This window comes from Rhea pennata, chromosome 8 (genome assembly GCF_028389875.1).
Source record: "Rhea pennata isolate bPtePen1 chromosome 8, bPtePen1.pri, whole genome shotgun sequence".
Taxonomy (NCBI): Eukaryota; Metazoa; Chordata; class Aves; order Rheiformes; family Rheidae; genus Rhea; species Rhea pennata.
This window is the reverse complement of record NC_084670.1, coordinates 27,286,332-27,301,901: the sequence shown is the minus strand read 5'-3', so window position 1 is coordinate 27,301,901 and position 15,570 is coordinate 27,286,332. Positions and strand designations below refer to the sequence as shown.

Below are 15,570 nucleotides of genomic sequence, written 5' to 3'. Positions count from 1 at the left end.
GCGGCGGGCCTCACCTCCTGCCGGTGCGAAGGAGCTCTTGGGCACGCTCCCTGTTAAAGGGGGTTTGCTCCAGCTCTGAATTTTCGTGTAGGCTGTTTATGAAGAATTAGTTACACAATGTGTTTTCCTGTCTCTTAAGCCTGTATTAGAAAGATTTAAGAGCAGGGCAGAGGAACTTCCCCGCAGTTGTTAATATCCTTTATGAGCTTCCACCAACGCTTTAGAAACATCCCCCATTGTGTCCATCTCCTCTGGGATCATTCCTGAATCATCATAAATCTTTTTTTACCCTATCCTTCTTTGAAGTAAAATTGCCTTGGCAGGGTTTTCTGCAGGAATTATTCTGCTCACTTCCAGCTAAAGCTGAAGTGAGAACTTTCAGGTCACATGAATTTTCCAGTTCCAGAGAAATTAATGATGCTCCACTGGGAGCAATACTAGACAAAAGGAGGAACCCATCCCACAAAATCTGTGATCTACTACAATGAGCCTATACTTGGCCAATACAAATCAAGCTCAGTTCCTGTCTCTGGTAATCTTCCTTGCAATATGTTTTGCTGCAATTGTCCATTCTTATGGAAGTGCTCAGTGCTCAGTCTGTATTATGTCCACTAATTCAGAAGCACTCATTTCCGATGAGCTTATGTGCAGAAGGCATGCAACGAAAAGAAGGAAACAAGAAAGCTGGTGGCAGAAAGGCTGCGGAGCGGCGTGGCCTCTCTGCAATGCTGAGGTCCACCCGGGCAGGCTGGGAGCTGCATCTCCCATGCCGTGGACCCTCAGAGGTGTGCTCCACTCTGCACGCCCAGAGGGGAGAAGGTGAGAAAAATAAGCTGTGCCCCCTGCCAGTTTCACTTCTGCTATGACAAGACGTGGTAGGGCAGAGCTGTAGAAAAAAATACGCCCTCCTTTATTTTTGTAACTACAAATAATTTCTGATGTTGTTTTCAAAATGGAAACAAGGTGGCAGAGACCCAGTGGCTGCTGTTGTAAAGGGCAGAACATGGCCAAGAACCAGCTCACCCCGCCAGCAAGGGGCTGTGCTGGAGGAGCCCCCGGCTCTTCCTCCTCTGGGATCGCAGCCTGGCCTGGCTCTGCCAAGAGCTCAAGCAGCTATTTCCAGGGAATGGTGGCGTGTTTACCTTGCGGCTTAGAGAGGGAGCAGGGACTATCCGCATCACTTGGTTGGCTCGAATTCACTGCTTTGCCAGAATCCGAAGCGTGCCTACTCGGAAACAGCGTCTGCGGGCTCCCTGGGCTCGTGCCCACGGGGCTGGCCCTCTGCTCCGGGCATCCTGAGAGCAGCACCAAGGGCTGCTTCGCGGGTGGTGGAAAGGAGGTTCCTGCAGTGGAGGGGGGAGACAGCCTATGCCAGCTCTGGAGCCCCCCGCGCCTGCCCAGGGAGCGCGTTACGCGCTTCCCGAGGAAGGACCCTCCCGAGGCAGGGCTCCCTTCTGCTCCTTTGCACCTGCCTTGGGGCTGCCCCCTCCCACTTAGCCCCTGCTCAGCGCGACGTGGGCCAAGGCTGGGCTGCAGCCCCCCGGGGAGCCCGCAGGACCCAGGGCAGCGGGAGGCGAGCGCGGGGCGCGAAGGGGCACCCCCGCCACCGCCACCGCCGCGACCCCCCTGCCCACGCGGGGCACGCTCGCGCTGCTGTTGGCAGAGGCTCTGTCCCTCGGTGGCACAGCACGTTCCCCCCACGCCTTGTGCAACGTTCCCCGGCAAACCGCACAGGAACCGAGTCACCCTGACGCGGCGCCCGCCGGCTCGGCTGCTGCCGGCGATACCGCGAGCGCCGTTCCTGGGCAGCGCGCCGCCGCCGCCGCCGCCGAGCAGGGCAGGGTGCGACAGCACGGCCCAGTCGCCCCCACGCACAGACCGGATCGGGGGCATCTCCGGGTGCTCTCGCCATAGGGCGCAGGAGCATTTTGGGGCAAGTTATCCCTGCCCGCCCCACAGGGGCCGTGTGCCCTGCTAACGCCTCTCAGAGAGGTTTCCTGCGGTCGTTCCTGCAGGAGGGCTTTCCACCTCGCGCCTCTCTCGCACGGGAGCCCCGGCCTCACCAGGCCCACCGCGCTCCCCGCACCGGCTGACGGCGGCTGAGGGGACCCCACCAGAGACCAGGCGGGTCCGTTCCCCTGCTCCTGCAGCGGGCTGCCGAGAGCTGGTGTGCCGCCGCTGCCCGCGCCATGCTTGCCAGCCCCGCGGCCCCTGGCAGCGGCAGCACGTGCCTGGCACGGAGAACGGTTTGCCAAACAGGATGTCAGGGGCGTAGGTAGCACCGAGGTTATCTCGCTGCCGGTGTGGCACGGAGTAAACAAGCGGCTCTGCCCACGGGGAACCCCGGGCAGCGCGCCTCCGCCCGTCCTCGCCAGCAGCCGGGGGGCCGGGCTGCGCTGAACCCCCTGCAGACCTGTCCCTTCCCGTATCCCCGAGCGGTGCCCGGAGCTGTCGTGCCGGCTCCATGCGGAGGCGGCGGTGGCAGGAGGTGGAGAATTGTGCAGATCTCGGTGCCCGACGCAGCCTGGACCTCACCACTGCTTTCGTCACCTATCTGGACAACCTGGCTTAGCGTGGTGATTTCCACCTTCTTGTGTCCACCACAACGAGCGCCAGGACGGACTCCCTCGTCCATCGCTGCAGCCTGCCCGGGGCGGACAGATGAACATCCTCAGCACGGCGAGTCTCGTCTCCATCCAGAGCTGGCCCTTGCAAAGCAAACAACGTCCTCCCCACCAGCCAGGAAACCCCAAGGCGACCCCCGCGGCACTTGTTAAGGACAGCTGCATTTGTCCCTGCTGACACGAGCATCCTTGAGCCAAAGGCTCTTCACCTTTCGGCAGCCAAGGCTGAGCTTTCCTCCACTCAGCCAGCCTGGGCACACACTCTGTCTTGTGCTTTCTGACCTCTCTGTTTCAGTGCAACCAACAGCTTGATGTTTTGTCTCTCGGGCTCTTGGCCATTTTTCTGCTGCAAGTAACAAGGGCTGTGTCCTGGGTCAGGCTTTATTTAAACTGCTGGTTTGCTTTTCTGCTGGTAAGGTGTGAGTTTTACTTCCCCTTACACTTTCCTAACTGGTCTACATGTGAGGCTAATGCACGAGACGTTGAAAAACTCTCTTCTGCGTGGGGCACCTTCCCATGCTTGTGGAGGCACCTCTGGGCACACTCAGCGTTCGGGGCCCGGAGACGCCAAGGTGCTTCTTGCCTCGGACATTTAAGGGTCTTGCTGCATGACTGCCTGGGTTTGAACAGGAGCCTCGTGAAGAGCAACCAAGAAGGGCTATGGCTGTGCTCCAGCCACTGGTCCTCCTAGGCAGAAATATTTATTATGGTCGTTTTGATTAAAATGAGCAGGAGGTCCAGCTCTCCACAGAGAGTCGGGTCGGCAGGGAGCTGCACGCTGGGGGCATAACGTGTGCCGAGGGCTGTCAGGCCATGCTGTGCTGCTGCCGGCACCTATGCGCCGAGTGCACAGACCTCAGGTCCCGCTGTTCGGTGGGGATGACACTTCTCTCACCACTTGGCATTTCCTTGGTTTTGCTCCACAACGGACCGCATCTCCCTGCCTGGCCCGAGGACATCCTGGTCTCCGGGGGGACAGGAGATGTCGACTTTGGGGCTGCAGCGGGTCCCAGGTCCTGCACTGAGTGCTGACAGCTTCTCGCCGTGGGCTCCTCCTGGGTGTCAAGCTGGACCTGACCATATCGCGCTGTCTCCCTGTAGGAATGCATCTCTCTGGCCTGCTGAAATTGCCTCTTTTTTATAGTTTTGACTTTTGGGGCAGCCCCCTGCAAGAAAAAAAAAAGCATAACCTAAAATAACAAGGGGAACCATGTTCCCAACTAACATTTTGTGGCCACCTTTGAAATTGCTTCCTCCTCTTCCTCCTCCATATTTTGACCCCTTACACCTCTTGTTTAAGAGCAAGATGGCTACAAACACCAATTTAACCGTGTTTGGGCAAGGGACAGAAGGATAGGGGCCTTTTAATTGCCAAGCAGCAAAAGCAAAGAGTCTTTTCTGCACTATTCTCCACGTTTTTGCTAGGCAGCATACTAAGTGCTTTCCTAGCTTCTTTTTATTTTAATTCTTGGTGAAAGGAAAATCACTGTTTTGCAAAGAACGGACTTACCGCCCCCCGCCCCGCCGGGGCCCGGGCTGCCTTAGCCTCGGCCCCGGCGCGACGGGTCCCAGGGGCGGCCGCCGCCGCGGGCTCTCCGCGGACCCGGGCGGGCGTCGCGGCCGGGCGAAGCCTTCCCGACGCAGCCGGGAAGAGCCGGGATCGCGCTTTTGCTCGGCGGGCGCCGCCGTGCCCGGGCCGGGCGCGTTGCTCTCCCCGACGAGGCGCACGAGGTCGGCCCCGGGGAAGTCCATGACGACGACGTCCCACGCGGCCCCCTCCCTCCCGGGCCAGGCAGCGCCGGAGGCCGGCGGCGAAGCCGGGCCGGGCCAAGAGGGGCAGCTCCTCCTTGACGCGCATGAGCACGGCCTCGCGCCTGCGCTCTGGCAGCCTCGGCGGGATGCTGGCTGTTAACTGGGCAACCATCACGGGACATGTCACGCCTCGCGTGCGGGGCACGCGCGCCGGGAGTTCGCCCGCCGTCCTCGGCAAAGGAAAGCGCTCAGCTGACGAGTCGGGCTGGAAAACCGCCCGGTGGATGCAGCCATTCGGGCCGCTCCACCTCCCTCTCCAGGAATCAGGACAAACTGGATCCAGCTCCCGGCTCCCCAGGGCTCCTTCGCCAACGCGCTCGCTCCAGAGCCACAGCCACGGCCGGCTCCTGCTCCGGGGCTGCCGTCTGCAGAGCTGCCAGGAGCGCAGTGCCAGGGCGAGGGGGAGCGGGGATGGTGGCACCTGCCAGGGCCTCCTGAGGATGCCTCCTGGCACCTAGCAGCACAGACCCTGCACGATGTGGCTCCTGCACCACGGCCTTTGCTCGTAGGGTGCCATGTTCACCTGAGGGCTGCTTGATGCCAAAGTCACCACAAGGCTCTTCCTGTTTGGGAGGACATGGATGGCTCACATGGCCCAGCAGCTGTCCCGGGTGAGGTAAGAGCCCCAAAGCCATGTCCAGGGCCAGAGTCAGAGCTTGTGTGGCTGATTCATATCCTGCTCAGGGGCAGCCACCCTCCCTCTTTGCCACCCCCTTCAGCATCAGGAGATGCACGGCAAGGCACGGACCCTTCCAGCTGTCCCTGATGCTGAGCAGAGAAACAAGAGGGAAGGAAAGTCACGCACATCTGTCCGGCTGTCCACATGTGCTTACAGCATTGCAGAACTGACACGGTCAGGAGGGATCTCGGCAGATCATCTGGTCCAACCCCGGCTCTAACAGGCCACCTACAGCAGTTTACCCAGGACTCTGTCCAGTTGAGTTTGAGTATCTCCAAGGATGGAGATACTCCCACACCTCTTTGGGCAACCTGTTCCTGTGTTTGACCATATTTGCAGGAAGAAAAAAAAGGTTTTTCCTTATGTTTAAGTACAATTTCCTGCATTTCAGTTTGTGCCCACGGCATCTTGCCTGCCCCTAGATACCACTGAGAAGAGTCTTATATGGGCGATGCTCCAACCTCTTACTCATCTTTGTACTCATCACTCCAGTGTGTCCACATCTCCCTTGTCCTGGGCAGCCCAGTGCTGGCCCCAGCTGTGCCTCGCAGAGGGGAGCGATTCCCTCCCTCGCCCCGCGGCAGCGCTCTGCCTGCTGCAGCCCAGAGTGCACTCCCCCCAACTACACCTGCGGCCACGAGCTGGCACACCTCCTTCTGCGGGAAAGTTTTGCTTCACGTGGGAAATTGCACTGTTTCAGCATTTTACTTGCCAACACAAAAGTTCCTGGCTGAAGACTGAAAAAAATCCTGGCCATCAGTAGATCATCATAATCACAGGCCTTTCTGGGGATCAGAGGAAACCTGGTGCCGGAGAGATGCACGCCAAAGCAGGCCGAATGGGAAGCGTTTCCTTCCATGGGGGGGGGGGGTTTCCAGACCGCCTACAAACTGGAAAAGCAATCAAAACGTTGCACTGAGTCGAAATGCCGCCACCGCTGCCCGCTTCCCACGCGCTGCCATCAAATCCTGGTGTTTTAACCAGGAAGGGGTGCGGCGGGGGGGGGGGACACAACAGCACCTCTCTGCGTGCAGCACAGAGGCGTCGGGAACCACCACCGCTGGCCTCGATGGCCGATCCCAGGGAGGCCATGCACGCAGCTTCCCCCCGTGCGCGCGTGCAGCCTCCCCCCTTGCACGCACGCAGCTTCCCCCCGTGCGCGCGCGCAGCCTCCCCCGTGGGCGCGCGCAGCCTCCCCCCTTGCACGCGCGCAACCTGCCCCCTTGCACGCGCGCAGCCTCCCCCGTGCGCGCACGCAGCCTCCCCTTGCACGCGCGCAGCCTCCCCCGTGCGCGCGCGCAGCCTCCCCTTGCATGCGCGCAGCCTCCCCCTTGCACGCGCGCAACCTCCCCTTGCATGCGCGCAGCCTGCCCCTGCGCACGCGCAGGCTCCCCCGTGCGCGCGCGCGCAGCCGCCGGGCCGGCGGGACCGGGCCGGGCGCAGCGGGGCCGCCCGAGCATGGCGGCGGCAGCGGGCGGCGGCGAGGGGCCCCGCGGCTCCTGCTTCGTGCTGGGCGCCACGGGCGAGACGGGCCGGGCGCTGGTGCGGGAGCTGCTGGCGCGGCGGCTCTTCGCCCGGGTGGCGGCCGTCGGGCGGCGGCGGCTCAGCCTCGGCGGCGGCGGCGAGAGCGAGGAGGCGGCCGCCCTGGTGCGGGGGCCGTGGGGGTGCGGCGGGATCGGGGGGTGCAGGATTGGGGGGTCCCGGAGGGTGCGGCGGGATCGGGGGTGCAGGGACCGGGGGGGTCCTGGGGGGTGCGGCGGGATCGGAGGTGCAGGATTGGGGGGTCCTGGAGGGTGCGGCGGGATCGGGGGTGCAGGGACCGGGGGGTGCGGCGGGATCGGGGGTGCAGGGACCGGGGGGGTCCTGGGGGCTGCATGGCCATGGGGGTGGTATGGGATTTGAGGGGTGCAGGATCGCAGCAGTCCCGGGGGGTGCAGGGTTGTGGGGGTAGTGTGGGATCCGGGGTGCAGGATCAGGGGGTGCTGGGGGGTGCAGGGGCCGTGGGGGTGGTGTGGGATCCGGGGTGGAGGATCGGGGAGTTCCCGGGGGGTGCAGGGCTGTGGGGGTGGTGTGGGACTGAGGGGTGCAGGATCAGGGGGTGCTGGGGGGTGCAGGGGCCGTGGGGGCGGTGTGGGATCCGGGGTGGAGGATCAGTGAGTTCCCGGGGGGTGCAGGGGCCGTGGGGGCGGTGTGGGATCGGGGGGTGCAGGATCGAGGGGGCCCAGGGGAACGCGGGGGCCGTGGGGGTGCTGGGGCGTCCGGGGTGCCCAGTGCGTGGCCCGGGGCAGAGGGGGACGGGGACGGACCCTCGGACCCTCCCAGCGCTGCAGCACCCGAAGGCGCTGCGGGGCGCCCGGGAGCCCCGGCCGCGCGTGCTGACCCGCGCTGTCCCCGCAGGAGCAGGTGGTGGTGGACTTTGAGCGGCTGAGCGAACACGCCGCCGCCTTCCAGGGCCACGACGTCGGCTTCTGCTGCCTGGGCACGACGCGGGCCAAGGCCGGCGCGGTGAGCGGGCACGGCGTGGGGCGTGCCCCGAGAGCGCGCTGAGCCCGTCCGGGGTTCCGCGTCCGGCGCTGCCGAGCGCTGCGGGACGGAGCGTTCGGCTGGGCGACCTGCTCCCCGACCTGTGCGGGGGCTGCACTGATCCCCTTCTCCCGCTCTGCCTGCAGGCCGGCTTCGTCCGTGTGGACCGGGACTACGTCGCGCAGGCAGCAGAGCTGGCGCGGGCTGGGGGGTGCAAACACTTCGTCCTGCAGTCCTCGCAGGGTGCGAACGAGCACAGCAGTTTCCTCTACCTCAGGGTGAAGGTGAGGTGGGAAGCAACAGGGGGTCAGGAGACACCAGGATGCTTGGGAACGAAGCAAGGGCTCAGGCTGCAAAATGTCCAAATGGCTCTGGGGTCCTCCTGAACCTGGAGAACAGAAAATCGGGGAATGAGGCTGGCAGGACAAGCGTGATCTGCCTTAACCTGAGCAGCAAAACGCCTGCACGTCACGTCCTTCTGCCTCTTAGAGCTGCAAGAAAGCTCGAGGTGGAACAGACCTTCTGGGGTGTCCAGTCCAAACCTTACTCCAAGCTGGGATAGCTTCACTGGCGGGTTGGGCAGCTCAGGACCATGTCCAGGCGAGATGTGAAGTGTCCTGCTGGCTGCACGCTTGCTAACGCGCCCACAGTTGTAGTTAGCACTGTGGTTGCAAGGGTGCGCTGCCGGCTTGCGGTCAGCTTGCCTGCGCAGACAGCCCTCTGCCCGCGCTTCCTTTCCTGGAGGCTGCGCTCTGCCCAGCTGGTGTCCCGCCGGTGCCAGGGCAGGGCTTTGCATTTAGCTTTACTGACGTTTATAGGGCAGCTGCTGGCCCGTTCTTGTGCCCTGTGGAGATCCCCCCGAGCAGCAGCCCTGCCCTCCAGTTTAATAAGTGGCCTCTTGGCCTCGTGTGTTGCACTGTGGCCAGGATCAGCTGCAGTTCCTCCTTTCCTCACCTCTCTGAAGCTCTTCTCTGGGGTGTGTGGCTGGGACTTCGGTGACCCTTATCCATGGCTCACTACACACTTGCTCTCCTGCCTCCTTGGGCACCCGGTGCATTTTCTCCGCTAACCCTCTTTCCTAGGTTGTTGCTCGCGTGTCCTTTGCAAGCAGGATTGTGTATGGTTCACAAGTACATGCCAGTTACTGTTAGCTATACGCATGGGAGGTGGCAGGGCTTAAGGCACTATTAGGCTTAGCACTGGTGTGCTTAAAGCCCTTCACGAGACACCTGATGAGTCTGTGACCAGGCAGGTGGCAGTGAGGTGGGGAAGGGTGAGCCACTGCTGCTCCTTGGCTACCTACCTTACTGAGATGCTGTCTTCTGATTCTTTTTCCCTTTTTATGTCGGCATTTTTCTCCCAGGTTACTATCGCCAACTCAGCAATTTCCCTTAGGTCTTTGTTTTTACCTTTTTCATCTTGTGGAGCCCACGAGCTAAAGCCATGCAGCTCCGCTACTGAAGCGGAGTCAGAAGCGTGCAGCTGTGCTGTGCACATGGCTCTAGACTGCAAGTTACCCTGGCATCTCCAGGGCCTCAGTGCGGTACCAGCCAGTTGCCTAGTGCTGCTCTACCCACAGTGCAGCAGTTCCTCTCTCCTCAGTTCTTGGGGGCCGCAGACATGGTACTTGTAGTCATCCTTGTCTTGTTTCATCCTGCCTGACTGCTCTGACAGGGAGAAGTGGAGAACTTGGTCCAGACTGTTGGTTTTGATCACTGTACCATTCTCCGGCCGGCGTGAGTAGCACTGGAAGAGGGAGGGCATGGGGCTCGGGTGGCGGGTTGCGAGGCCAGAGGACTGGGGAGATTGAGGATGGGCTAGGGCCAGGATACATAAGGCAGCGTCTGGGGAGGGAAGGAGAGGGGAGAAAGCCAGATGCAAACACCGCTCCCATCTCGGTGCACCCCTTCCCCACTGCAGCAGGGAGCAAACACAGCAGTTTCTCAGGGACCTTCCCAGAGGTAAGGTCACACATGTCACACTAGGAGAGAATGGAGTTGAAAGAAGAGATTGGGGGACAGAGGTTGTAACTTAGCTCTGCACAGAGCTTGACCTTGTGCAGAGGGGAGTGTCTCCTGCCTCCTCTCTGCCATATTCTTGTGGCCTAGGAAAACTGGCATCTTGTCTGGACAGCACTGTGTGGGAGAGGAGTTGAGTGTCCCAGGGCTCAATCTGGTCATGTTCCACAGCCCCACAGAAGCCCCTCCTTGGGCCCTACACAAGTTCAGCAATCCAAGCTGGGGCTCCCAGTGTATCTGGAGATCTGTTTCTAGTTTTTCTTCAGGCCACTATTTCAGCCTGACTTGCCTTACCTCCCCGCTCCGCAGAGTGCTGCTGTGCGCACGCCAGGAGTCCCGCCCTGCTGAGTGGATAGCCCAAAAGTTTCTCCGTCTTGTGGCACGGGTCTGCCCCACTGCTTACTCAGTTCCCGTGGAGACAGTGGCAAGGGCAATGGTGGCCAGCGTGCTGAAGCCGGGTGAGGGGAAGGTGGAGGTGCTAGAGAACAAGGCCATCCATGAGCTGGGAAAGGCAGAGCCGCAACAGGGCACAGAGTAAAAGGGAAGGGCAGGAGAGCATGATTCACCTTTCAGGTGCTCTTCTGGACCAAGGATGGATGCAGACATGGGATAGAAGTGGCATGTTGCATGGCTAATGAGGTGCATTTCTTTGCATGGCAGCTAATTCTCTTAAGTGATCTAGAAATGCAGGTGCTAGCTGGTGGGTGAAGAAAATGTGCTGTGCGCTTCCTGGATCTAGCATGTGAATCCAAGTAAAAATTGGGTAATCTAGGCAATTTCTTCAATCCTTAAATAAAATCCTGTGACTGGTCTCTTTGTGCCAATTTTGTATTGAAATTATGTCTTATCACCTGCACACTGCTGACCCCATCAGATCTGTTCACAGACTGTCTTGCATCACTCCAAGGGTTTGACAAGGCCAAGCAGCTGGGGTTTGTGTCCATACTGTAGAATAACACAGGAAAAGAGTGAGCAGCTGCCTGAGACTGCACCCTGCAAGACACATGGCAGCACCAGTACAGCTTGTTTAATGGAGCTCTTGGAAACTCAGACATGGTTGTTGAGTGTCCCTGAGGCAATGGTTGTACTGACAGTAGGTCCCTGCAGACACAGAGCATGCAAATTTGAGCTCACTTCTGTTCTGGGCACAGAGGGACTGCTCTGGGGACACTGGTGATGAGATCAGAGCCATTTCTTCAGAAGCTGTTACTTCCCAGGTGTGTCAACCCTACATGAATACTTGTGTTGGCTTGAAAACTTCTGTCACTGCAGGTTCAGCTGGATTTTCCTTAAAGCCTTAGTAAACTGAAGTTCAGCCCTGTTACAAAAGGCACTCACCATGTCGAAAGGTGAGGCCAGCAGCATGCGTGGCTCAAGGCAAGGCTTGCCTCACACACCCCACTGGTTGCTAAATGCTCCCATTTGCTTTGTCAGCAGAGCTGGATCATCATGTCCATTGCACTCAAGTGAGATGAAGCTCTTGTGATGTGTTCAGGTTCCTTAGAATCATGCAGGTCTAAATAATGCCGGGCTACTTGCTGGTAGGATCCTCTAGGAAATACCATGCTGCTGTCCCTTTGAAATACTTGGGGTTTAGTGTGTTCAGCACCTATGTTAGGAGTAACCAGCAGATTGCCTCCAAGGCAGAGAACTGCTACTATGCCGAAGTGTTGGCACCGTAGTTGGAACACCTGACCTCTGCCTTCCCAGCCTGGTACTTCTACACTATTGTGGTGCAGAAAGGGGAGCAGGTCCCAGTTCCTCACACTGACAGCTTGACTCTGCTGTGCTATGACCCCATATGGACCAGCTGCTCGAGAAACAAGTGTGACATTTCAGCAGCTTTGCCCTCTGTGGCAAAGGCTGGGGAAGACTCGGCTTTGAGGAGAACAAGCCTGGGGAACTGGGGCTGCCAGGACACTCTCCTGCCTTGCACAAAGCAGGAGCTAAGAGCAGCACCGCATCCCAGCTGCTACCCCCTGCCGCCTTGGCGGTTCTCAGGCCTTCTGCTTGAGGTCAAGGAACTTGGTGACTCCACAGCTGAGCCACAGCAGGCCTGGGGGACTTACGTGACTCCCAAATTCCCAGCTGGCAGAAGTCCCAGTGCTCCGGGTAATGCTGCTTTCCAGGGTTTTCTCCTCTTTGACCTCACCCGTGGCTCCAGTGTCAGTGACTTGGAGTTGATGAGCTGAGGGGAGCCCTGGTTTCCTTGTGTCTACACAGGCACTTTGAACAGCAGGCTGGTACCTCAGGCTTGGTGGGAAGAAGATGGTGCAACCCCACACTACGCACAGGGACTGCAGGGACGTTATTCCGAGGAGAGCCATGCTCCTGAGCCGTACACAGGGCTCAGCTCACAAGGTAATAGATGAAGGGCAATTGAGCAGCAGTTACCGATCAGACTGTCCTAGCAAGGACAAAAGTGGTACCTTAAAATAATATTTAGTTACAAAAGAGGAATGAGAGGTAGACTAGTCAAATGGGCTTCACCTGGAGGGTATTCAAACTTGTGTGCAGCATGAAGGCTATTTAAACCTACAGTATTAGGTTACATAGGATCAAATGCCCACTAATGCTCAAAGAGACTCTAATTTAAAGAAAAATAACAGGCTTAAACAGGAGAGTAGAAACAAACACTGGAAATAAGACCTTAAAAGATGTGGAAATTGCATAGAGACAAAAGAATAAAAAAAAACCCACAAGTTCTGGAAAGTTACACGTACAAGGCAGGCCACAAGATTCCAGAAAAGCATCCCAAAGGCATAAAAACCATGACTACATGAGAAGCAGAAAGCTTTCCAGAGAACCTCATGGAACAGGGAGGGCATGATCAGGTTGTGTGGGTATGAAAGAGCCATTGCAGAAAAGCTAAATGAATTATTTGTATTAGCCTTTATTGTGACACAGCTCTTGCTAGCATCGTTCCTTAGAGGGCATGCATTTGCAGGACTATCTCAAAGTATCAGGAGAAAACATTTTAACTTTATTTTTAGAACATACAGTAAAAAAAAAGGAAAAGAAAATACAAAAAGACCTGCCAGAACCACAAGGAACTCTTGGATACTCTTGGATAAACTACCAAATACTCACTCAGGCAAGCAGTACAGTGGTCCTTCTACCAAGCACTAGATGTTATTAATAAAATGTTAATTTTTAAAAAGTTCTAGTGGGAACCAGGAAATGGCAAATCAGTAAGCCTGAGGTTCTATAAAAGGCAAGTTGTTAGACCTGCTAATGAAGTCTTGAAATAACAGACGCAGGGATAAATATGGTGTGATGGGAGATTCCACATGGCTTTAGAGGGGGGAAGTCAAAAGTTGCAAACCTATAGAGTTCTTCGAGGAAATGGCCATTGCATACACAAGACAGTCTGGTCCACAGAGTGCACTTGGATTTCCAAAAAGCCCTCCCAAAAGGGCTCTTAAAAACATTAAGCTGTCGTGGGAAGAAAAGGAAGGTCCTCTTAATGGAAATGTTTTCTTAGTGCTCCAAAGCCTTGAAGCACACAAACATTTATTGCTAGACAGACCTCTGTGGAAAACACGAGCTATTTCTGTGCAACTCTTGTTTCTCTTCCATGGTGTAAGACTTCCTTTCATGTTTCGAATGAATCTTTTCTGAAATACCTCATTACAATTCTTTATATAATAATGGCACAAGGACTGAAAGAACTAGATCTAAACCAGGAAGCTGAACAAGGGCACATGCAGACACAGTCCCACTGTGGCTGGCACTGTGAACTGTTTGGCATGCCCTGGACAGCACGCAGCATGGCTTGGAAGTCAGCACTGGCGGGACATTGCTGCTGAGGCAGGCTGGAGCATGCCACAAAGGTGAAAGACAGCCCAAGTCAGCCAGAACCATCCTCAGCCCGTTTTACTCACCATTAGATGTAGTTCATGATACCCTGGTGATAGCTATCAAAGAGGATCCTGGAGATGCTGGCTCTGAGATGAAGGATTTGGGCCAGCAGAGGCCAGGGTGCAGCCCAGTAGGAGGACACTGAGGAGAGACAAGGTGTGCCAGACTTTTCCTTTCTCAATATTTCCATTGCCTTGGGGACCTGGTCAAGGCAGAGGCTACCCAGACCTGCCTGCCAGACACGTCATGCCTTGGCATTGCGCCCCACGGAGCAGCTCTCCAGCTTGCTTGCTGTTTTCTCTTCAGGGACCACCACACCCTTGTCCTGTACTTCAGTCCCAGGACATGGAGCTGTTGTAGTCCACTTTTATAAACATTATCAGGTGGAAGCAACCATTGCCTGCAAGCACCCCAGTGTGGCTGCCTTACATGAAACTCACTGAATTTTGTACATAAACGGGAGGCCATTGCCAGCCCATAGTACAGGTTCCTTATGAGCTTGTTGGGTGGAATTTCATAGCTCTTATTTTGGGCCTTTATTTTCTGTGTTGCAGTGCAATGCAGTTTGTACACTTATTAAAACATTCGCTCTAGGGCTGTGGAAGAGATTATAGAGTGTTTGCACATTTAACCATGGCAGAAGCACAAGTCCAGGGACTTCCCCCCCACCAGGTCTGAAAGAGGTGAAGTAGAAGATGGATAGAGGGCTAGGTCTTTGGACTTAGACTCCAAGGAAGGCTCCTAATTCCCCCACGAAATCACACAGGGCAAACCTCCGGGTATCCTTAAGCAGGAGGGGGTCTGCAGAGCTGGCAACGTGCCTCTGCTTGGGCCCATGGTGCCTGGGAGAGGTTCTCTGCTGTACAGAGTGCTTGGCCTTTGGTCCAGGCTGCGGTTGGAACAAGGAGCACGTAAGGTTGCTCAGTGTCTGCCGGACAGCATTCATACGAACTGCCTGATCCCACAGAGCAGAGCTCCCTTGAGGTTTGACGTTGACCTTATTATTGAAGATTAGCAAGGAAAAAAAATACACATCATCTCAGTGTCTCTTCAGCAAAGCACAAGGCCGCTGAGGTTTCCCATATAGCTCTCACAGCTGCTACCTTTCCCATCCAGGGAACTGCAAGAGCAGCCAGCATCTCCCCATCTGCTCCATGTTACCACCATGCCAGCCGTGGTCCCCTTCTGCTCGGAGCCCAGAACATGCTCAGCCAGATGGCAAAAACAGCTGCAGACATCACCTTGGCTTACAGGAGTCTTTCAAAGCAATAGAGCTGAGCCAGCAGGCACCAGGTTGGAACCCAGGTCACCTGTGTGACATCCATACTAGCAAATTAGCAGTCTGGGATGACTGTCCAGCCCCAAAGGCAGGCAATACAGTAGAGCACCCTGTGTAGTTTGCATGCCTGAGCTCCCTCAGTGAGGGAGGCTGCACCTCAGCTCCCAGGGCATGCTAACAGAGAGCCTTCTCCCCCCAACCAGCTCCCCACCACCCTTAAAAAGATCAAAATGATACTGGCCTGCAGGGGAGAAAGCTTTGACAGAGGCCATTTGTGCATCTTCTCCTCTGAAATTTTGGAGTGTTCTTTTTTCATTAATTTCCTTTACAAACCAGCAAAAAGCTAAATCGGACTCTTCAGAGAGGCAAAGATGACTGCTTCCAGTTTCTAGAAGATTTCTGCTCTTCACTTACTGCATTCACACAGTGAAATGCAAATGGCTCACCAACTGCTTGTGGCCCATCAACAGCCCTGAGCACAGTGAGGGGTAGACCGGGGAGCAGCCAGAGCAGGGCTAGAGACAGAGCTACAGCAGAGGTCCAACATCCATCCAGGAGACAGATAGGCACACCTACAATACAGCCTAAGGAAGGAATTGGCCCTCAAACCCCAGCTTAAATGGAGCCCCCAGGCCTGCAGGCAGGGTGTGGGTGAGGTCCCAGGTGGGGCTGGTCTGAGCGATTAAGGCATGTTGATGCCTTTGGGGCCCAGGCAACCAGGTTGGCAGTGAGATCTCCTATTCCCAGCTCTGCCTCTGACTTGTGGGTGTTAGA

General features: G+C 57.1%; 1 protein-coding gene across 1 annotated transcript; it reads left to right on the top strand.

The window, feature by feature from the left end:
- The first annotated feature begins 6,573 nt into the window (after nt 1-6,573).
- Nucleotides 6,574-10,467, top strand: HTATIP2 (HIV-1 Tat interactive protein 2). Its single transcript, XM_062581663.1, has 5 exons — nt 6,574-6,762; nt 7,513-7,620; nt 7,785-7,922; nt 9,313-9,374; nt 9,966-10,467. Exons 1-5 carry the CDS (start codon nt 6,574-6,576, stop codon nt 10,192-10,194), a joined length of 726 nt encoding a protein of 241 aa, XP_062437647.1. The 3' UTR covers nt 10,195-10,467.
- Nucleotides 10,468-15,570: the final 5,103 nt, after the last annotated feature.